The sequence below is a fragment of the Fonticula alba genome (assembly GCF_000388065.1).
Source record: "Fonticula alba strain ATCC 38817 unplaced genomic scaffold supercont2.3, whole genome shotgun sequence".
Classification (NCBI taxonomy): domain Eukaryota; order Rotosphaerida; family Fonticulaceae; genus Fonticula; species Fonticula alba.
This window is the reverse complement of record NW_009242973.1, coordinates 483,184-483,838: the sequence shown is the minus strand read 5'-3', so window position 1 is coordinate 483,838 and position 655 is coordinate 483,184. Positions and strand designations below refer to the sequence as shown.

General features: G+C 76.5%; 1 protein-coding gene across 1 annotated transcript in view; it reads left to right on the top strand.

Moving 5' to 3' along the window:
• The window catches only part of H696_01911 (hypothetical protein), a gene marked incomplete at its 5' end in the record, with an annotated part of 5,391 nt that overhangs the window by 1,278 nt on the left and 3,458 nt on the right, over positions 1–655 (top strand). The window contains one exon of the mRNA XM_009495812.1: positions 106–157. Within this exon, the coding sequence (XP_009494087.1) occupies positions 106–157 (52 nt within the window). The remainder of the gene's footprint in view (positions 1–105; positions 158–655) is intronic.

Genomic DNA, 655 nt, shown 5'->3' with positions numbered 1-655 from the left:
AGATCCCCGGGCGCGTGCGGTGTTTTCCCAAGGGCAAAGGCCGACGATGGGCGCAGGGGCCGGCCGCACAAAACGGTATTGCCCCCCCCCCCCCCCGGCCGGCAGCGCGCCGGGATTGCTCCGCGGCGGGCAGAGGCATGCGCCGGTCCCCGCGCGTGTGCGTGCATGTGTGTCTGTGCGTACGTGTGTGTAGGTGCCAGGAGGCTGGCCGGCCGGTGGGCGCGCGCGCGCGCGCCCGTGCAAATTAAAGAATGTCAGCTGGGCGTCTCTTCCTCGCCCCGCCGATGCGCCGGCCGGCGGTGCCCGGTGCACGGCTTTGGCCTGGGCTCCGGCCGCCGGGCTTTCTGCCCGAGGCGAGCTTCGGGCACGGAGCCTGCCGGTCCCCCCCAGGCAAACTCCGCCAACACCCGAGCCTGAGAGGGCCCGGTTGGAGCGCCGGGCGCGCCGCGGCGCATGCCCAGCAGGGCCGCGCTGGGCTCGACCAATCCCTGCGGGCTGGCTGGCTGGCGGGCGGACGGTGCACACGCGCGCACGCACGACCCCCGGGGGCCGGCTTACGTGGGCCGGGAGGCGGGGTCGCCGGGCGATCGGCCGGCCTCCGGCGCCCACCACCCGCCGGAGGAGGTGCCGGCGTGCGTGCGTGGGGGGGGGGGGG